At 43.8% G+C, this 18,881-nt stretch overlaps 1 protein-coding gene across 1 annotated transcript in view; it reads left to right on the forward strand.

Annotated features, from left to right (window-relative positions):
* Positions 1-18,881, forward strand: part of zfhx4 (zinc finger homeobox 4) — a 79,396-nt gene that overhangs the window by 56,303 nt on the left and 4,212 nt on the right. Inside the window, exons 7-11 of the mRNA XM_026179368.2 lie at positions 5,537-5,635; positions 12,127-12,260; positions 13,343-13,543; positions 13,841-13,961; positions 14,121-18,881. The exon at positions 14,121-18,881 is cut by the window's right edge and continues 654 nt beyond it. Of these exons, the coding sequence (XP_026035153.1) occupies positions 5,537-5,635; positions 12,127-12,260; positions 13,343-13,543; positions 13,841-13,961; positions 14,121-18,881 (5,316 nt within the window). The remainder of the gene's footprint in view (positions 1-5,536; positions 5,636-12,126; positions 12,261-13,342; positions 13,544-13,840; positions 13,962-14,120) is intronic.

Raw genomic sequence — 18,881 nt, forward strand, 5'->3', positions numbered from 1 at the left:
TGTAATAAGTTTGCGTGTTTTTAACAATAAATGGCTCAGTGTGGGTGGATTTGAGAGTGTGGATGGAAACATGTGTGTTTGCTTGTGCTGGTGTGTTTACATGTTAGCATGTGGGCTGTGGACTTATGTGCATGAAATGCATTGAAAGCTGCGTAGGAGTAAATGTGTGTTATACGCAGAGATATTCATGGTTAGGTGTGTGTGTGAGGGGGAGAGAGGGAAAGCGTGTGTGTGTGTGTGTGTGTGTGTGTGTGTGTGTGTGTGTGTGTGTGTGTGTGTGTGTGTGTGTGTGTGTGTGTGTGTGTGAGTGAGTGAGTTATTCCCAGGCCCTGTGCAGGAGCTGTAGACCCTCTCTGCTGGGTTGATGTTTAGTATTTTAGACATGCTACATTAACAACATCTGGTTAAGATCTAAATGCTTGTTAAACGCGCTGAAATTCGGGGGGAAAGGTACAGGGAGAACGAGGGAGAAAGGGGGGATAAAGAGGGAGAGTAGGGTAAATAAAGATTTGAGGGTGAGAGAATGGGAGGGGGGGGATCAGTAAGTCTGTAAGGTTATTACTCTGGCAGTATTACCACTGGCCCTTGACTATGTGTGTGTGTGCTTCGGTGTGTATACGTGTGTGTGTGTGTGTGTGCGTGGCTGTGACTGTGTGGGATGGTGTAATGTTTCAAAGCTTTCCCCCTAAAACCTAGAGGCCAAACTAGAGCCACGCGCGCGGCGCAGGAATGTGACATCACAGGGCCCCCTGTTGCTCACATACGCACACATGGTCTCACAGGGGACGTGACCAGAGTTGTAAGAAGAAATCAGCATCAACATCATGCCTAAGTTGAGGAGACACGGGAGTCAAATGTGTTGCACAAAAACATTAAGGCTTCATTATTAGCACAGATAAAATGGACCCAGTATCAGGCCTGCATTATTAGACAGACTTAACACTCTGAAAATGCTCTGCTATACGCAGTCCAAGCTACACAATAACAGATTCTTTGTCTTGTTATTTTAGCAGTTCTTATATATCGTATATTTTCTTTGGCAGCAATTACACTTTCAGTTGATGCTCCAATTTTATGTTATCCATGATTTAAGATAAACAAAATGCAAAACAAGACTTTTTTTTTACTCCTTTACCCCTTTAATGAGCACCGTCCTAGCCCTAAGGAAGCAAATTAGAGGCAGCTCAACCCAGCTAATGAATTCAGCCATTTTGGAGTCTCCGTGTCCAGTTTCCTGGCGTGGCATTGCTCGACTGTTGTGTGCTGTACAACCGAGTCCTCCACCGGGCACATAATGACCCGGCATGGCGGTTATGGGCCCTTAGGGGGAGACAGGAGGGGGAGTGAGTGGTCTCAGAGCAGGTCATTATACAGCTAGAGGGCACACACATACACACACACATACACATGCACACAAACACACTGCACTCACACTTTCAATATATTCTTCATTGCCTCCATCTCCCATATGTCTAGTCCTCTATTTTTTTCTTTCAGACATCTCTTTCTCCTCCACTCTATCCTCCTGCGTCCGTCTGTTTAAAACTTGCTTTTCTATCTGTTTGCTTTTTGCTCTGCTTTGAAAAAATATGAGCATGTTTTGTTTGGTTTTTTTTTATTTCTACTACGGATGCCAAATTTCAGATACTATTTATTGGATAAACAAAACAGACATTTATGGGTAGGAATCTAACTGGTTACACTGGCTACTAACTGATAAAATCTCAAATCAAATTGATAGGTTGAATCTCTGATCATAAGACACTTAATTATTCTTCCTTTTTAACAGTTAAATATAGGCTTGTGTTGGTTGCAGCGTAATCGAAGCCAGGGTTTGTGGTTAGCTCGAGCTCACCGGCCGGCTTTAATGTTCCGACTGACCCACATCAAAGAGAATCCCACCAGGCTGCCAAAATCACACACCCTCCACAGTCTGGCCCACTTTGTGTGTGTGTGCACGCGCGCGTGTGCATGCACAGAGGCAGTGGAAGGTGACTGCGAAAGTTTTTGCTCTGTGTGTCCTCTGGTAGCGATTAAGTTGATGGTTAAGAGTCCCCCCGCTGCAGAATGCTCTGTCTCTCTTTAACACACACACTTTACACACACATACTTGCACATGACATTTCACATGCAAACATATGCAGTCACTGTCTCACTCGCGTGATCAATGGTACACATCCACGCTAACACGATGTAACATGCACAGTCATTCACGCGCTCACGTACACACCCGTGTGGTGTGTGAATGTCAGGGTCAGTCAGAGGGCAGACGCTGTGCTGATGTATTGAGAGAGCTCGTCTGGGAATGTCCTCAGTGTGGAAACACATTCCCCATATGCACACACGCACGAACACACACATGCATGCGCGCGCACACACACCACAGATATAACTGACTAGAAGGGGAAAGGAGAAAAAAGCACTGATGAGGCCCAGATGATCACCCCCTCCTGTTCTCTTTTTTCTCTTTCTTCACCCACTCTTCACCCTCTTCCTTCCTCTCCTTCAGTCTTTCTGTTCATTGTCTCACGTTTCTCCTGTGTTTTGTCTGGCTACAGGTAGACTGCCCCCTAGAGGTTTGTTAAGACCCTGGTTTGATATTGTTAAGATCACACACTGCAGTTCAGACCACTTTCACTTGACTTATTTCCTCCTCTGCTTGCTGTCATCTGTTAGAAGAATGACTTGATTAATTTGCAGTTTGACCAGCTTAATGGGCGAATACAAAAATGTGCAATAAGTCATTATGAAGATCATATTCAGAAGTAAAAAAAAACACAAAAAATTATTCAGAGTTGTCATGTAATGGTAACGAACTAGCTGTAATTCACACATTTTTATTTATCATCACAGATGGCAAATTTATTTATGGGATAAATGATATGGTCCCGTAGTGCATTATAGGGATAATATCAAATAAAAATAATTGCTATTAAACTTTTATGACCATCTTTTTAAATTAATTGAATAAATGATATGTAACAAATCACTTTTTTCCTTCTACTTTATAAACGTTTTTATTATTTTGACACACTAACTTGACCTTGCAGTATATAAGATCTACTAACGCGTGTTTTTTTTCTCAGTATTTCTGTTTTGACCCTTACCCCTCCACCCCTCCCACCGCATGCTTATGTGAAACATGCTGTTCGATTTGTACCGTTTGCTTTTCCTTGGCTTTGAACAAAAGTCAAGCATAGAGAAAAGATAAACCAGTGATGAAGGACTTTGGTACCCGCCACACACGTGCAGCATTTACACCAGCACACACGCGCACACATGGATACACAGTGTGCGTCCTCTCCCCCCTCCGTATGAAGGTGAGGTGAATTAAAATACAAAGATGGACGCTGCAGCACCAGCAGTGAAAATTGCAATTTCTGCAGCCCGGCCTCTCTTGGCTGACAGGAGATATTTCATCTCCGTTGTCACCGATGTATTAATAAAACATCAGGAGCAGAGTGCAGTCCCAGTCTTTCATACACACACACAAACACACAGACTGTGTGTACACAGCGTGTACAGCAGCCACGTGTGCAAATGCAAAAATATAACAGTGTTCATGAATACAGGCACACACACACAAACACAACTGCAATTTTCCTCCTCAATCACATGCCAGCATCTGCCATGAAAATTTCATGCTGTATATAATGTCCACTTAATGTGTTGCCGCTTAAAGCAATGGCGCCAGCGCTTAGTCTGTGTGTCTGTATGTGCTTTTTTGCATGTGTGTGTGTACTCACACCACATGGTATTTGAAAGGGTTAATCATATCATGTTTCCAAAGGGGTGTGTGTGTGTGGTGGTGGTGGGGTTGCAGACCTCTTTTGCTCATTGTACAATGGCCAAAGTGATTGTATGCAAATGCAAGCTGACCTCAATGCACCCTTTGCCTGATTTCTGTGAATATGTGTGTGAGTGTGCCTGCGTGTGCTGTGTGTGTGTGTGTGTGTGTTATAAAATATGGTTATTAAGGCAGTACAGGATTGATGAGCTCAGCTCTTTTATACACACTCACCCATGCACACAGACACACACCGGTTTCATTCTCTGGCAGAGTGAGGGGTTTGTGTTGAGAGCGAGACCCCCCTTTCCCCCATTTAAAAGACATGAAATTTGTAACGGTTTTTCCTCTGTGTGTGTCTGCGTGAACGTGATACTCTGCGTGTGTGTGATTTGATGCCTGTTTGCAAGTGTTTCTGTTTGATTTTGCATTGGTGTGTGCTAGTCCTGAGATGGAGGAGGGCACTATATTGTGTGTATATTTATATATATGTGTGCGCGTGTGTGTTTATATGTGTGCGTGTGTGTTCGTGCCATGTGTGCATGCGCATGCCTGGTTATCTGGCCTCTCTCAGACTGCTCAAAATTCATTACAAAGTGACATCAGCCCAGCCGGAGACAAATGATGGCTGGATGAAAGGGAGCGCTGGGGCTCGGCTAGGATTAGTGTTAGCTTGTGCTGGCGACACATATATACACATACACACACACACACATGCGTACACACTCGCACACATGCACACACTTTAATCCACTGGCAGAACACTGCAGATACACAGAATTATCAAACAAGGGGCTGAACTCTCAGAGATGGGTAGGCTAATCTGCTAATAGTGCAGAGCTGCACGTGTGTGTTGGTTTGTGTTTTGGCGTGCACACGCAAATACACACACACATACTTTTTAGCAAGGCGTGCAAAAATACACAGACACACTATTTCTGTACGGGGTAGTGGTGAGCATGACCTACACAATCTCATGTTATTTTGCTTTTCATTTTTCCTATTTTTTCCCCCCGGATTTTACAACAGGATGTGTGTTGTAGGCTGTCAGTGTTAATGTGTGCCTCAATTTGGTAGAGCTGTGTATTTTTTCCAGTTGTCGCAATAAAGCAGAATGATAGCGTTTCCACATAATTATGTTTTTACATTACAACAGCATAATTTGTGTTTCCACCATGCTGTAATATTTGTCTAACCTGAAATAACACTTTAAATGAATAGAAGAAAAGTAAAAATGCTTATTTAAAATGAAATATATGGACAAAAAGTCATTATTATGCAATGTCAGTAAATAATATTCTTTCTTTTTTTGAGAAGTGCATGTTGAAGAGAGGCACCCGAAATGACTGAAGCCGTTTCCCCGGAGGCCATATTTTGTTGTCACACAACCTTTCAGCTTTCAGGCCATGGATGTATTATGTTTCACCCACTAGAAGTGGCAGAGCGCGGCTGTTTTCAACAAAGCATGTGTTTAAGTCAATAACATTATTTGCTGGTGAGATATGCTGTTCAGTGGGATACGTTTATTCTAGAAAAAGGTGTTTATGGGAATAAAGCAAACATATAAAAGCTGGAATATTTCTCTAATATCACACTGCAATATATGTTAGAACATCTGCAGCTTTCAGAGTCAAACACCATGAAATTTTCTTTTTCCAGTGCTGCCCTTACAGCCATCGAATGTGTTTTAGAGAGCTCTGCAGATAATGAAGTTGTTGTTTGTGTGTGTGTGTGTGTGTGCATTTTCAGAAGAAACTTCTGAGGACAGTGAGAGACCTCCTCGCTCCTCCTCCAGGCCCGGGCTCAACCTCAGCGACCGAGACTCGGCTGACAGCAGGAAAACTGACCGTAAGTCTGCGCGCGTGCAAACTGTGCGCACAAAACACATACGAACCACAAGCCTCTCGTCTTAAGTTATTGTTCATGTGTCGCTCTCCCTCAGATAAGGTTCTAACGTGTGTGTAACATGTGAATGCTGCTGACTAGCCTCCATGTGACCCGCTTTAATCGTTTCCATCTGACAGAAAGAGAAAAAAGGAGAGACGGGGGAGTGGGGGAAACAAGAAGAGGAAGGAAAAAAGGACAGAAAGAGAGAAGGATAAGTTGAGTGTTGTGGATATTACCAGGCAATGTCCAGGCCCCAGATTATTTTTTAATCAAATCAGTTTGCGTGCTTGTAATTTATAAGCGCCTTGCATTAATCTTTTCTCGTTCTTGTGCCCTCTCCGATGACATATTAATTTTTCATAAGCGCAGGATTAGATGGGGGGCCTGTGTATATGTTTTTCTAATATTGCACTGCATCCCTGCAACCCTTAAATTAGTTTTTTCCCTGCACTCTCCCTTCATTTTTCTTTCTCTCCCATTTTTTTTTTCCTGGCTCAATCCATCCCTTAATTGTTGTCCAATCTGTGAACCTATCGCAGGCATTACCTTGGGTAGAAAAAAAAATAGCACGAGATAGAAAGAGGGGGAAAGGAGAAACAGTTTATTCGTTTGTAAGTATAGTGAAGCAGGGAGGGGCAACAATCTGTAAAAGGCGACTTGGCGTCGCTGTTATTTTGGGCGAGGTATGGAGCACATAATGCCTCTGCTGTGAAGCTGTGGTCAGGATGGCCCCGGCTTTGTTAGATTTGATTTACCCAAATATGAATTCATATGGTTTTCTTATGTATGAGATGGAAATCCATGGCTGGGAATGAATATTACATGGGGCTTCTCTCTCTCTCTTTTTTCCCCGCTCTGTCTTTGCATGGGGTTCTCATTCTTTCTGCCCCTACTAATGTCTCTTCTACTCTTTCACTCTTGCCCCCCGACTCACACACACACACATGCACTTCCAACTACACCCTCTATCCATCTGAAGCTCCCTCCCCACCTTCTCTTCCTAGCATGCCATACCTAGCTCCATAATGTGAGGCTCAATGAGCCAGAAGGAGAGCTGAGTGAGGCTGGGGCCTATTAGTTTAGCTAGTCATCTATCTTTCAGCTCTATCTCTGTGACAGGCCTGTCTGACGGACTAGCGGGGGGAACCACCATCCATGCATTTACTGCTGCATATTACCACCAGCGCCATTTAACACCAGAGCACACATGCAAAAAAGAAAAGGGAAAAAGAAAGAAACCCACGGTGTTCTTAAGCGTGCCTACGTATGCGAGCGTTCTTGAGTGTAGTGAAGCTTATTTAATAAAGCAGAAATGTATTCCATTTTTTTTTTAATTTTTATGAATAATTTGTTCTAGGAGTCGCCTTGGGGGTAAGGTTTTAGTTTGTCTAGGAAGGCAGATATAATATTGCTAGTGGCGCTTTTTTTGGTGTTTTATTATGCATTTGCTTTAAAGGAGACTTGAGAAAGTCAATTGCCAGAAAATGTAAAGTGGGGGTGGTGGTGTTGTGGGGGGGTGGGAGATCCTGGTGTGTTATCAGGCTGTTATTCTGGGGCCTTGTTTTTGTTTTGTCTGTTTGTTTAGATTTTTTTTATAAGTAGGCAGATTTAACATTTCCTTCATCAGGCCTAAATCTTGAGATCTATGTGTGTGTGTGTGTGTGTGTGTGTGTGTGTGTGTGTGTGTGTGTGTGTGTGTGTGTGTGTGTGTGTGTGTCCATATGGTATCTCCAGGGAAGGGATTACAGTGTGACCAAGTGAGCAGTGTATTTGCGCACTTCATCTCCAAGACCAAGAGTCTTTAAACAAAGAGGGGCCGATAGATAGATAGAGAGGGGAGAAGAGGGAAGGAGCGAGAGAGAGAGAGAGGTGAAAGGGTGGGGGAGGGGCAAGGAACCAGCGAAAAGAGCTGTTTCCCTTTCTTCATTTACATTGTCTTGTTTTAATCCCGTGTCACTTCAGATTAATTATAATCCACGTTACATTTTCCATGCAAATGTCCTCAGTGTGGATTACTTCCAGATAGCTTTATGCTGTTTGTGTAGATGGCACATGTCGCCACCATGGCTCAGGGGCCCACTTCTTATAAATAATCAACTAAACAAAGGCCCCGGCATAGAAATGAGCCTGTCAGGCAGCCTAAGGAAATTACAGATCTCTACCTGCTTCAAATTAGCACAGAAATTACTCATTGTTCCTCCAGTCAGATGTTATGTATTATTGCGTGTGCAATTTTGAATCGTGAAGATACGGGCGAAACGAAACGCATTCACGTGCAAACAAGATCTCATGTTAAATAATTCTATATTAGCTTGTTTATATTCTGAATATTTGTGTGTGTGTGTCTGTTTTTTTTAATGTGCATGCATCTTGCAAATTTTCCCCAACTTGAGAGGATAGCTGTGCTCCTTTTCTGTCTCTCTCTCTTATATGAGATTAAAATATATTAAAGATATTAGCATGTTTAATTACAAGCCTGCAGCATTTCCTTTGTGCATGCACTATGTGTGTTTTCTGTGTAATGACAGCTTGTTGAATGTCTCCGACAATTTGTCAAATGTGACAAGGCCACGCTCATATTTATCTCTCATTAGAACACAAGCTGGAGATGGAAGAGAAGGGAAGGCTAGTCATTAAAAACACACAAACTACAAGACAGCTGCTGTTTAATAGCCTTTCTTTCTTTGACTCTCTCTCCATCTGACTATGTCTCTGCCTCTCACCATTTCAATCTTTTTCCAGCCTCCTTCTCTGTGTACTTCCCTCCGGCAAGATCTGGGCCCTGCTGAGTGCTTCAGTGGGAGTTTGGGGTTCAGAGTGTGTTGCTGTAATGTTATCAGGTGACCGGGGGTCAGCCTAATGTGTAACCTCAGAGCAGTAGGCCAGTAAATCATGCTGGCCAGCCCTCCCTGGCCCGCTTTGGCCAGCTCTCCTTCCTAGATTTACTGCTCCGTAACCTTAGCCAGTCTGCCAGGGCTCAAGACAGCTAAATTGAATACTAAATCCAAGCCACCCAGCCCACACTCCCACACCACCGCCCCGCTCTCCGCTCTGTGTTTGCTGGGCTTTTTTGTATTTCGATTAAATGAAATGACAGGAGTGGAATCATCAATGGAATTGATGCAGCATGTTAAAAGAAGATAGAGGACGAGGGAAAAACAGGGGAAATGGTTACAACAGGTTTATTTCACTGTCGACTTGATCCCGGTGATGCAGCCGACTTTACGTATAGTCAGTCCTGAAGACACGATGATGATTCAGTGACATACTTGGACAGTTTGTGTGAAAAACTCACTTGGTCAGTCTGCTTTGTACAAAAAATCTTTTTTTAAGCAAAAGGGCAGATTCCAAATGGATCCCCAGATAAAGCAAGAGCTACAATGGCATTGTTGGTTCCCCTGCCTTTCGAGGAACTACATGGGATAAAAATACCCTGAGGCCGTGGACTTCTCTGTCCCTCTCTGTCATTTTTTCTTGTTCTCTCCTCTCCCCGTTGTTCTGCCTTTTACCCCATTGCTCCGTGCCTCTCTCCACTGGAGCGTCCACTTGCGTCTATAGAAGTGTATGTGTGCGTATGTGGCTACCTAAACATCCCTGACAGTTGCAAATAAAGATGGGTGGTGTGTGTACCGCTCTCTCCCCCTGCAATGCAAAAGGGGTTGAGTGTCATAAATCACCTTTTGATTTATCTAATCAACTCAGGTCCTGCTCCATGCAGACATTTGTCATTGGTGGAAGGGGGTTAGGGGGTTGAAGGGGCAATTTCAGGTTTATTCTACCCCTCCATTTCAATAGGCTGCAGCTGCTGGAACCCACATGTGGAAGAGGGGATGGAGGAGAGCCGGAGAAGGGAGGGGAAAGTACAAGGGGGAGGAAAAGGAAAAAGGACAGTCATTAAGTATGGGGTGCAGACTCAGAGACAAAAGAAAATGAGAGAAGAGTCTTCTGATTCTCCCTTGTTCTCAGTCATGTGCTCTCCTGTTATTTCTCTTGATTTACTTAAGTTATCCAAGCACTATTCATTGCAAGAATATGTGGCTTGTTAAGAACAAGGTTTTAGGGATATTTAGATTTTCCTCTCGTGGTTTTATGGATAGTTTTTGGATTGCGGTTGCCATTGTATTTATTTGTCCTACTGGTAATTATATTCTTGGAAGACACTCTACAATTTTGAATGCAATTCTATGCCTCAAAATAGGTTTATTATTCACTGGCAGAGCTTGCTATTGAAAGCTCCTAAGTGACCATAGAAAGAACTCCTCTCTCATTCAGGGTTAACCAACTGTTTTTTCTTCATATGAGTTTGAGCATAAGCATAAGTGTTGATTAAAGCAGCGGGTCAAAGACATTCAAAACAGAAGGACAGATCTTCATGTTGCACACACACAGACGAGCATTTACATTCAACATGACAGTAATCAATGGTGATGTGTGCCCCCCCCCCCCCCCCCACACACACACACACACACACACATGCACACACACACACCACCCCCACACCCTCCACATTGTAAATGTGTTTGCAGGCTCTCGTCCAACAATCGCCTCATCTCCTTTCTCAGGGATGTAATTTAGTTGCAAATTGACTGGAAGACGGAGGCAAAAATTGAAAGTTGAAATTAGAAATGGTTATAGTAAATATAGGAGGCGGGGCACGGACTCGGGAAAGGTCAGGTGATATGACGGGCGCTTCCAGCCTGCACCGATCTGACCAATGGAGTGTCAGAGGCCTGATATGAAGCCCAAAATACACACGCATATTTGCACATAGACACGCGCGCACGCGGACACACACAGGCTAGCCCTGCAGGGGCCATCACAAGCAGTGGAAGACGAGATTACCTCGCTCTTCTGAGCTGCAGAGCAATTCTCGGATGTTCTTGGAAATTCACATTGTGCCCTTGTGTGCGTGTGTTTTTTTTTTCTTCACTCTCCCCTTTCTCTCTTTCTTCCTTTCTTCCCTCCCTCCTTCTCTCTTGTCACTTTCCTTGACAGGCCAATATTTCAGGCTCCAGATATAGGGGATTACAAATAAAATAAGTGGAACGCCTACTTAATGCAACAGAATTAAAATGCATGAACGGGCCGGAGGAATTGATATGCGCCCAATACAAACACGAGCCACAGAATAATATGAAATACAAAATGTTTTTTTTAGCCCCCTCTCCATGTATCAGTGCTTTGATTTCCCTTTTTTTCCATTTGTGCATCTAGCGTGAAGCGTTGATTCGCAAGAGTGAGGCTCACATATTGCCTTGAGTGACCAGACGAGGGAGGGGAAGCGGGAGGAGGGGAGGGGTGGGGGGGGGGGGTAGCTTAGGGAAGAGAGCGAGGAAAAGGGAGGGAAGGAGGGAGGGAGCGTTGCTGTTGCTGTGTCTTTGTGTTGTGCAGAGTGGGTAAATTGCAGTGGCAGAGTATAGCAGGGCCTGCACGGCCTGTATCTTAGGATGAGGCTAATGAAAGATTTATCAGTGGCTGCAGCATTTACTAAATACAACCAGAGGCTGATCTCTCCACACTGAGCCCTGCTGTTAACATCACACACGCTTACACGCACACATACAAACAGACACACACAAGTAGCGCTGGTACTGTACCACCAGCCGTGACAAAGCCCTGAAAATTTAGCATCTTATACAGACACAGGAGTTGTCGAGGCAGCTGGGGAAATGTATATGAACTAATGAAGTGTATAATATTACCATAACATTTAATGTATGTCGTGCTGTGATAATGAGCCTGCCCGAGTTTTTCCTATTTTACATGTCCTCGGGGCAGTGGCACGTCAGCATATGTGAATGTGAATAATACTCTTCATGCTTGTATCCATGCTAATGTTGTCCTGGTGTCAGACTCTTTTTTTTTTAAAGCCATCACCTACAATACATGTGTTGATGTTATTCAGTTATTTGTAAAGCAGTAATTATTTAATGATTGTTTTATGATCCCATACAGCCACAAAATGTCACAATTAGATTTTATTGGCCCATTCAAATCGTGCATATTCTGAATGGGAGAGGTGAAAGTGGGGCAGCTCATTGTTACAAAAGATAGCAAACATGACAAACCACACATTTATGTTATGTTCACAAATGATCCAATTCCAATGCGAGGGATGTGAGAATTTTATCAATTTTTATCATGTATATTTCACATGTTACAGATTAATACATCCATTTCTCATGTAATATGCAGGATATATTAGATGCTCTACTTAATATTCTTCTCCTGTATTCCAAAAACCTTGGAAAAAAACAAGTTTGCCATTAATATTGTTGTATTTCTGTTTAAAAAAATATGTGTATCATAAATATTTGGAATATTAAAATATACAAATGCAGACATTTAAACTGGGAATATAAATACTGAATATTTAGTTGATGAAATCCATTCACTTTTAACCTTTTGCGTTCTCTGTCCCCTATTCTCTTTGTCTCGCCACCACCTGCTAGGAGTGAATGCCGTGTCTAAAGAGGTTACCGGACCGAATGCTATGGTTAAACATTCTCTCCTGCCAGATCGCCAAATGGAAAGCCCACCTAAAAGGCCAAAGTCTGCTGAAGGGAAGACCTCAGCTAATGACCAGGTTTGTGAAGTTTTAAAAGGAAACTCCCAGTTGCATTAGAAAATGTCACCTGTGTTGTTCTTATCTGTTCCTCATTTAGTGTTTGCGGATCTGTATACTGTGTTCACCTTGCTAAAGAAAATCCATCTAGGTTATGGTGCTTATCTATGTACCTATTCAAAATGGCTATTTAAATTCCATATACTAGTTGGACTTTGTCATTGGATCTACAGAAAGCTAATAGCCACTGAGGCAGGTTTGTCTTCATAAGCACTAATGAAATCTAACCTTCACTGTCACTGTGGGATGAGCTAATGGAAGATACTTAACTATAAGAAGCAGAAATGTTAAGCCAAGCATTTAGCAATTCCTGGCGCCATTCAAAGGGTTAAATGTATCCTACTATTCCCCCTCTGACATAGCTTTTCAGCATCAAGCACAATAGGCCGGCCTTTGTGTCCTTAAGTGGAATACCTGCACTAGCCTTAGGACTCCTTGCCTGCTTCTTTTCCCCTTTTTGCATCTCTTTAAATTATATGTGTTTTTAAATTAGATTATGAAGTATTAGCTCGTCTGGTTCTGGTAGGAAGGAAGACTTAGTCATTTCAGAAATGGATTCTATTAAGACAGGTGGTAGGGAGGCAGCTATGCTCAGAGTACTCGCTGTAATGAGGGCAAGGCATAGCTTAGGAGAGTACACACCTTTGTCATCTGCAATCTCCTGATTAGAAATTCTGGCCAATCTTGTTTTCTACTAATAAAATGGCACGACTTAAAAGATTTAAACAAATTACATGAAAGATGGTTGATTTATGTTTTCTAGGTCAAGTTGGGCATGGTAACTGGGGGCCGGGTGGCAGATAGTGAGGATTACCAAAAATTCTCGTTTTGACAGATTTAGTGGAATTTTAAAAAGTAAGGTGTGACCAGTGAGGCGGATGGCTGGCTAATTTAATGGCCGTGCAGTGCAAGAATGATACCCACTAAAGTACATTGAGCGTAATAAGTAACTTCTGCTCTTGAATTAAAGGAAAATATTTTCCTTTTCTTTAAAATCATTTCATTATTTCCCCACCTAGTTATTGTGCTGTCTTGTTTTTTAGGTTCAGCAGTGTCCGTACTGCAACTACAGCAGTAAAGATGCCAACCGTATGCAGCTACATGTTATGTCCCAGCATTCCATGCAGCCAGTGATCCGCTGCCCACTGTGCCAGGATGTCCTTAGCAACAAAATCCACCTGCAGCTACATCTCACTCACCTTCACAGCGTGGCACCCGATTGTGTGGAAAAGCTCATTCTGACTGTATGTAGAAGTAATGACTAGAAATACAATTTGTTTGAATGTGTCTGTTAGACTGTGTGTGTGTGAGAGCAAACTGCACATTCAAAGCAAAAAGAAATTGTGATGTTACTTGTTGTTGTTGCTAAATGTTCTCTCTTGAGATGCTCCCAAAATCTTGAATGTTGCTACTGTCCACCGAGAGAAGCAAATTCTTTCCCTAAAATAAGCTTTGATTTCAATACAAGAAACAATTTGGCACGCTTCCTCTGCACTTTCTATATCAGTTTTTGGTATAATAACAATCTTTGGTCTTTGCAGGTTGTTGGACCTGAAACAGCAACACCAAATAATATAATGCACCCCCAGACTGAACAAGAGAGAAGTATGTCGTTAATGGATTCCTCTACCTCTCTCACAGATGGGTCAGGAAAGTCTCATGGTGAGCAGAATATGTAGCATACACTGTTTTCTTTCTGTCATTAATTTGTTGCCCAGATGATGGTAAAGGTCCACTGAAGAACTTTAGTGTGTAATTTTCTATATATTTGTCAAAAAATACTGACTGACGAGAACCTTACATTGTATTTTCTATGCGTAGGAAACATTTCAAAGGATGAGCTGGCCAATCAAGACAAGAACGATTTAGACCTGCAGCGTGAGGAACTCAAGCCCCCAAAGGAGGCCTCAGAGGCCCCAGATTGGAAGAGAGCCAGTGGATTAAGACATGATAGCAAATCCCCTGATAATCTGCAGGAGCATCTCAGTGAGCTCCAAAGACTTCAGCAACAGCAACAACAGCTCTCTGTATCAGATCGTCATGTCTACAAATATCGTTGCAACCACTGCAGTTTGGCCTTCAAAACAATGCAGAAGCTTCAGATACATTCTCAGTACCATGCCATCAGAGCAGCCACTATGTGCAGCCTTTGCCAGCGCAGCTTCAGGACATTCCTGGCCCTCAGGAAGCATTTAGAAAATGGGCACCCTGAACTTAGTGAGGCTGAGGTGCAGCAACTCATAGGCAATCTGCCACTGAATGGAGATATCACAGAGAGTGAGGCCAGGGCCTTGGAGGAAGCTCAGGCCTTTGAACATGACTTGGACAAAGATGATGAAATGGACCAGGAAGAAAGGCCCAGTCCCACAGGAAGTGACAGTAGCTCCCTGCTAGATGACATGGGAGCAGAACCAAAACGGACCCTACCATTTAGAAAGGGGCCCAATTTTACAATGGAAAAATTTCTGGACCCTTCTCGACCTTACAAGTGCACAGTATGTAAGGAGTCCTTCACCCAGAAGAACATCCTACTAGTACACTATAACTCAGTTTCCCACCTACATAAATTGAAAAAAGTCCTTCAAGAGGCATCAAGCCCAGTTCCACAAGAGCCAAGCAACAGCATTGACAACAAACCATTTAAATGCAATATTTGCAATGTTGCATATAGCCAAAGTTCAACACTTGAAATTCACATGAGGTCAGTTCTACATCAGACCAAAGCAAGAACAGCCAAAAATGACATGAGCAGCAGCAGCAGCAGCAGTATATCTGGAACTAGCGGTCCAGTATCTTCAAAAAGTCCAGGCCCAAGCACACAAGGGAATGCAAGCAATTTAGATGCTGCAAGAAGTGGTACACCTTCTTCTAACAAAGAAAACACTGTTGAACCCAAAGAACCTAACAGCAGTAACAACTCAAAACAAGCAGCAACTACTGACCATGTTTCAGCACAGGCAAGCAGCCAACAATCAGCACAGTCCTCAGCCCAACTGCAGCTGCAGCTTCAACATGAACTCCAGCAACAGGCTGCTTTCTTCCAGCCTCAGTTCCTCAATCCAGCTTTTCTCCCCCATTTTCCAATGACCCCAGAAGCATTACTGCAGTTTCAACAGCCGCAGTTCCTCTTCCCATTTTACATACCTGGGGCAGAATTCAACCTTAGCCCAGAACTTGCGCTGCACTCAGCTGCAGCTTTTGGAATGCCTGGTCTTACTGGATCATTTCTAGAAGACCTGAAGCAGCAGATGCAACAACAGCACCAGTTACAGCAGGCTCAAGTCCAGCAACAGGTTCAACAGCAACAGCAGCAGCAGGCTTCTCAATCACAGTCACAAATTCTGCAGCAGAAAAACCAGCAACTGCAGAACCAGAAAGCAAAAATGGAAGCTAGCACAGTCTCAGTTTCAGAAATACAAATGTCTAGAGATGCAGAGGACCACCTGGAAAAACAGGAAAACAGGGCGAAGATGGAAAATGGAGGTGATGCATTGAATGATGTAGGAAAGGACAACAAAGAACCCAAAAAGTCAAAGTTTTCAGAGCCTCTGATTCCCCCTCCACGTATTGTGTCAGGAGCAAGAGGTAATGCAGCAAAAGCGCTATTGGAGAATTTTGGATTCGAGTTGGTGATCCAGTACAATGAAAACAGACAAAAAAACCAAAGGAAAAGCAAAGATGGAGTTGAACAAGTAGAAATGAATACTGATAAGCTTGAGTGTGGGATGTGTGGAAAGCTCTTCTCTAACATGCTTATTCTCAAGAGCCACCAAGAACATGTGCATAGTCACTTTTTCCCATATGTGGAACTTGAAAAGTTTGCCCAGCAGTACAGAGAGGCTTATGACAAACTTTATCCAATAAACCCTTCTTCACCAGAGACACCACCGCCGCCACCACCTCCTCCTCCTCCTCCTCCGCCACCTCCTCCTGCTCCAACCCCAGTGACAGCTCCTCAGCCTGCTGCCATGTCTGTGGCCAAGCCTCAAACTCCAGTACCTTCACCGGTTCCTGTTTCCCATCAGAGTTCACACCAACCCTCTCACCAGACACAAACGCCCCAGCCACCGCCCCCACCTCCACCACCTACTGCCCCCCCTGCACCACCCCAAGTGCAGCTACCTGTTCCCTTGGATCTGCCCCTTTTCCCGCCTCTAATGATGCAGTCTGTCCAGCACCCAGGGCTACCCCCTCAGCTGGCCCTCCAGCTGCCCACTATGGATTCGCTGTCCACGGACCTTACACAACTCTGCCAACAACAGCTGGGTCTTGATCCAAACTTCCTCCGCCACTCTCAATTTAAGAGACCGCGCACCCGCATCACCGATGACCAACTCAAGATTCTTCGCGCAAACTTTGATATTAACAATTCTCCTAATGAAGAGCAAATTCAGGAGATGTCAGAGAAGTCTGGCCTGCCCCAAAAAGTTATAAAGCACTGGTTCCGTAACACCCTTTTCAAAGAAAGGCAGCGGAGTAAAGACTCTCCCTACAACTTCAGTATTCCTCCCATTACAACACTGGAAGACATTCGATTGGAGCCCCAACTAAGTGCACAGGAATACCACAGAGCAGACTCAATGATGAACAAGAGGTCCTCCAGAACCAGATTCACTGATTACCAGTTAAGGGTACTTCAAGATTTCTTTGACACTAATGCCTATCCAAAAGATGATGAGATTGAGCAGCTCTCCACTGTGCTCAACCTGCCATCACGAGTCATTGTGGTGTGGTTCCAGAATGCTCGCCAGAAAGCTCGAAAGAGCTATGAGAACCAGGCAGACTCTAAAGACAGTGAGAAAAAAGAGCTGACTAATGAACGATACATCAGAACCAGCAACATGCAGTACCAATGTAAGAAGTGCAACATTGTGTTCCCACGCATCTTTGATCTTATCACTCACCAGAAAAAGCAGTGTTATAAGGATGAAGATGAGGAAATTAATGACGACAACCAATGCGAGGAGTATTCAGATTCTCCTGAGCAAGGTCCATTTAAGATCACCCAGGGACCTTTAGACATACCTAAGCATTCCCAAACAGGAACTCCCAGCAGTTCTGGTTCAAGCTCCCCTGTGATGTCCTCTCCTCGTACTACCATGGGCAAAATTTCCCCCAAGCCAGATTTGACCCCTGAAACTGAAGTTAAACAGAACGAGACTGCCCCTTCACCAGTGGTAAAGTCACTACCAGAACCAAGACCATCTAAGGCTTGCACACCGCAGCCACCTCCACAAAAAGCCCCCCAGGCACAAATGTCAAGACCCCATTCCCAGCCTCAGGCAGCTGCAGTTCCCTCAAGTCCACTTTCCCTGGCACTGTCTTCACTTACAAATAGCCTTTCCCATCAGATGCTTCAGTACCAGTGTGATCAGTGTAAGATAGCATTCCCCACTCTAGAGTTGTGGCAGGAGCACCAACACATGCATTTCTTGGCTGCTCAGAACCAATTTCTTCACTCACAATTCCTTGAAAGACCCATTGATATGCCCTATATGATATTTGACCCCAACAACCCCCTCATGGCTAGCCAGCTGTTATCTGGAGGTCTCTCCCAAATCCCATCTCAGAGTAGCTCTGGCTTAGCTTCTGCTGCAGGCTCTGGGGCGATGAAGAGGAAACTTGATGACAAAGAAGAAAGTGCCAATGACAAAGATGGCGGTAACAGTAGTGAAGAGCAACACAGAGATAAGCGTTTAAGAACCACCATCACACCAGAACAATTGGAGATTCTTTATGACAAATACCTACTTGACTCTAACCCAACAAGGAAGATGTTGGACCATATTGCACGGGAAGTTGGCTTGAAAAAGAGAGTTGTGCAAGTTTGGTTCCAAAACACCCGTGCTCGAGAGAGAAAGGGGCAGTTTAGGGCTATAGGGCCCTCCCAGTCTCACAAGAAATGCCCCTTTTGCAGAGCATTGTTTAAAGCAAAATCTGCTCTAGATAGCCACATACGATCTAGACACTGGCATGACGCTAAGCAGGCAGGTTTTAGCTTGCCACCAAGCCCAATGATGAATCAAGACAATGAAAGAGGTGAAAGCCCCAATAAGTATAACTTCTTTGACTACCCACAGCTGCCTACCAAGACTGAGCCAAATGAGTATGAGCTACCCACTGCATCCTCAACCCCAGTCAAACCATCTGAGGCGCAAGTAAAAAACTTCTTAAGCCCTTCATCCTTAAAAGCTGAAAACTGTGATGAAACTGAAGGGCCTAATATTAATTCAGCAGAAGTTTCATCTTATGATCTCAGTAAGATGGACTTTGATGAGACATCATCAATTAACACAGCCATTAGCGATGCTACAACCGGAGATGAGTATAATAACAATGAGGTTGAAAGCCTTACTGCCAATGGAGGAGACAAGCTAAGTGACAACAAAAGTGGCCTGATGCCAAATTTTGATAGTGGCAATGAAAGGTTCCAATTCAGCATGGTGAGCCCTGCCCTCAGCTTCTCTGGAAAAGACTGTGACTCTTATTTTAGCTCCAGAGATGATGAATTTGATGAAAACAATGACAGGAGTGAATCGTCAAGCCTAGCTGATCCTAGTTCCCCTAGTCCTTTTGGGGCAG

This window comes from Astatotilapia calliptera, chromosome 9 (genome assembly GCF_964374335.1).
Source record: "Astatotilapia calliptera chromosome 9, fAstCal68.1, whole genome shotgun sequence".
Classification (NCBI taxonomy): Eukaryota; Metazoa; Chordata; class Actinopteri; order Cichliformes; family Cichlidae; genus Astatotilapia; species Astatotilapia calliptera.